General features: G+C 44.8%; 1 protein-coding gene across 1 annotated transcript in view; it reads right to left on the minus strand.

Moving 5' to 3' along the window:
• Positions 1-1,497, minus strand: part of LOC107571854 (protein NLRC3-like) — a 2,506-nt gene that overhangs the window by 122 nt on the left and 887 nt on the right. Inside the window, exon 4 of the mRNA XM_016258239.1 lies at positions 48-1,497. This exon is cut by the window's right edge and continues 112 nt beyond it. Coding sequence (XP_016113725.1) covers positions 48-1,497 — 1,450 coding nt within the window. The remainder of the gene's footprint in view (positions 1-47) is intronic.

Genomic DNA, 1,497 nt, shown 5'->3' on the forward strand with positions numbered 1-1,497 from the left:
TCCAGATTTCAGATACTGTTGTATTTCCTCCACTAGTGAATGATCACCCAGTTCATTCAGACAGTGGAACAGATTGATGGATTTCTCTGGAGAGCGATTCTCCCTGATCTTCTGTATGATGTACTGAACTGTTTCCTCTTTGATGCAGGAGCAGCTTCCTGTCTGTGTCAGTAGTTTTCGTAAGAGAGTCTGATTGGACTCTACTGAAAGACCCAGAAGAAAACACAGGAAAAGATCCAGATGTCCATTCTTACTCTGTAAAGCCTCGTCCACAGGTCTCTGATGCAGCTCAGATAATAAACTATATTTCTTCTGGTTAATAATCTTATGCAACTGCCTTTGTTTGGTTTGATCAAACACATATATGTTGTTGATTGTACAGGAGAGATGTGCACATAGAGCTGCTAGATGTTCCTGAATGCTCAGATGAACAAAGCAGAAGACTTTCCCCTGATACAAGCCCAACTCCTCTCTGAAGATCTGAGTGCACAATCCTGAGTACACTGATGCTTCTGTCACATCAATGCCACACTCTCTCAGGTCTTCCTCATAGAAGATCAGGTTGCCTTTCACAAGCTGCTGAAAAGCCAGCTTCCCCAGTTTGAGGATCATGTCTTCATCTGTCACCTTCTTCTCATAGTCCTTCTCATGTTTGATGTTGGTCTGAAGGATCAGGAAGTGTGTGTACATTTGACTGAGAGTCTTGGGAATCTCTCCTCTCTCTGCACGACTCAACATCTTCTCGAGAACAGCGGCTGAGATCCAGCAGAACACTGGGATGTGGCACATGATGTAGAGGCTCCTTGATGACTTCAGGTGTGAGATGATCCTGTTGGCCAGACTCTGATCACTGATCCTCTTCATTAAGTATTCCTCCTTCTGTGGGTCATTGAAGCCTCGTACCTCTGTCACTCGATGGACGCACTCAGAGGGGACGAGATCAGCTGCTGCTGGTCTGGAGGTGATCCAGATGCGAGCAGAGGGAAGCAGATTCCCCTCAATGAGGTTCGTGAGCAGCACGTCCACTGATGTTGTTTTGTTTGCATCCCATAGAATCTCATTTCTTTGAAAATATAAGGGAAGACGACACTCGTCCAGACCATCAAAGATGAGCAACACTTTATATTCATCACTAGATATTTCCATTTCTTTAGTTTCAGGGAAAAAGTCATGAAGAAGATCTGAAAGACTGAGTGTTTTGTCCTTCATCAGGTTGATTTCTCTGAAAGGAAGTGGAAATATGAGCTGGACGTCCTGATTCTCTTTCCCTTCAGCCCAGTCCAGGATGAACTTCTGCACAGAGACTGTTTTTCCAATGCCAGCGACTCCCTTTGTCAGCACAGTTCTGATGGCTTTATCTTGTCCAGGTAAAGGTCTAAAGATGTCATTGCATTTGATGGCTGTGTCCTCTGTTGCTGCTCTCCTGGATTGTGTCTCAATCTGTCTCACCTCATGCTCATTACTGATCTCTCCACTCTCACTCTCTGTGATGTAGAG

This window comes from Sinocyclocheilus grahami, unplaced genomic scaffold (genome assembly GCF_001515645.1).
Source record: "Sinocyclocheilus grahami isolate Dianchi unplaced genomic scaffold, SAMN03320097.WGS_v1.1 scaffold1662.1, whole genome shotgun sequence".
In the NCBI taxonomy this organism is placed as follows: domain Eukaryota; kingdom Metazoa; phylum Chordata; class Actinopteri; order Cypriniformes; family Cyprinidae; genus Sinocyclocheilus; species Sinocyclocheilus grahami.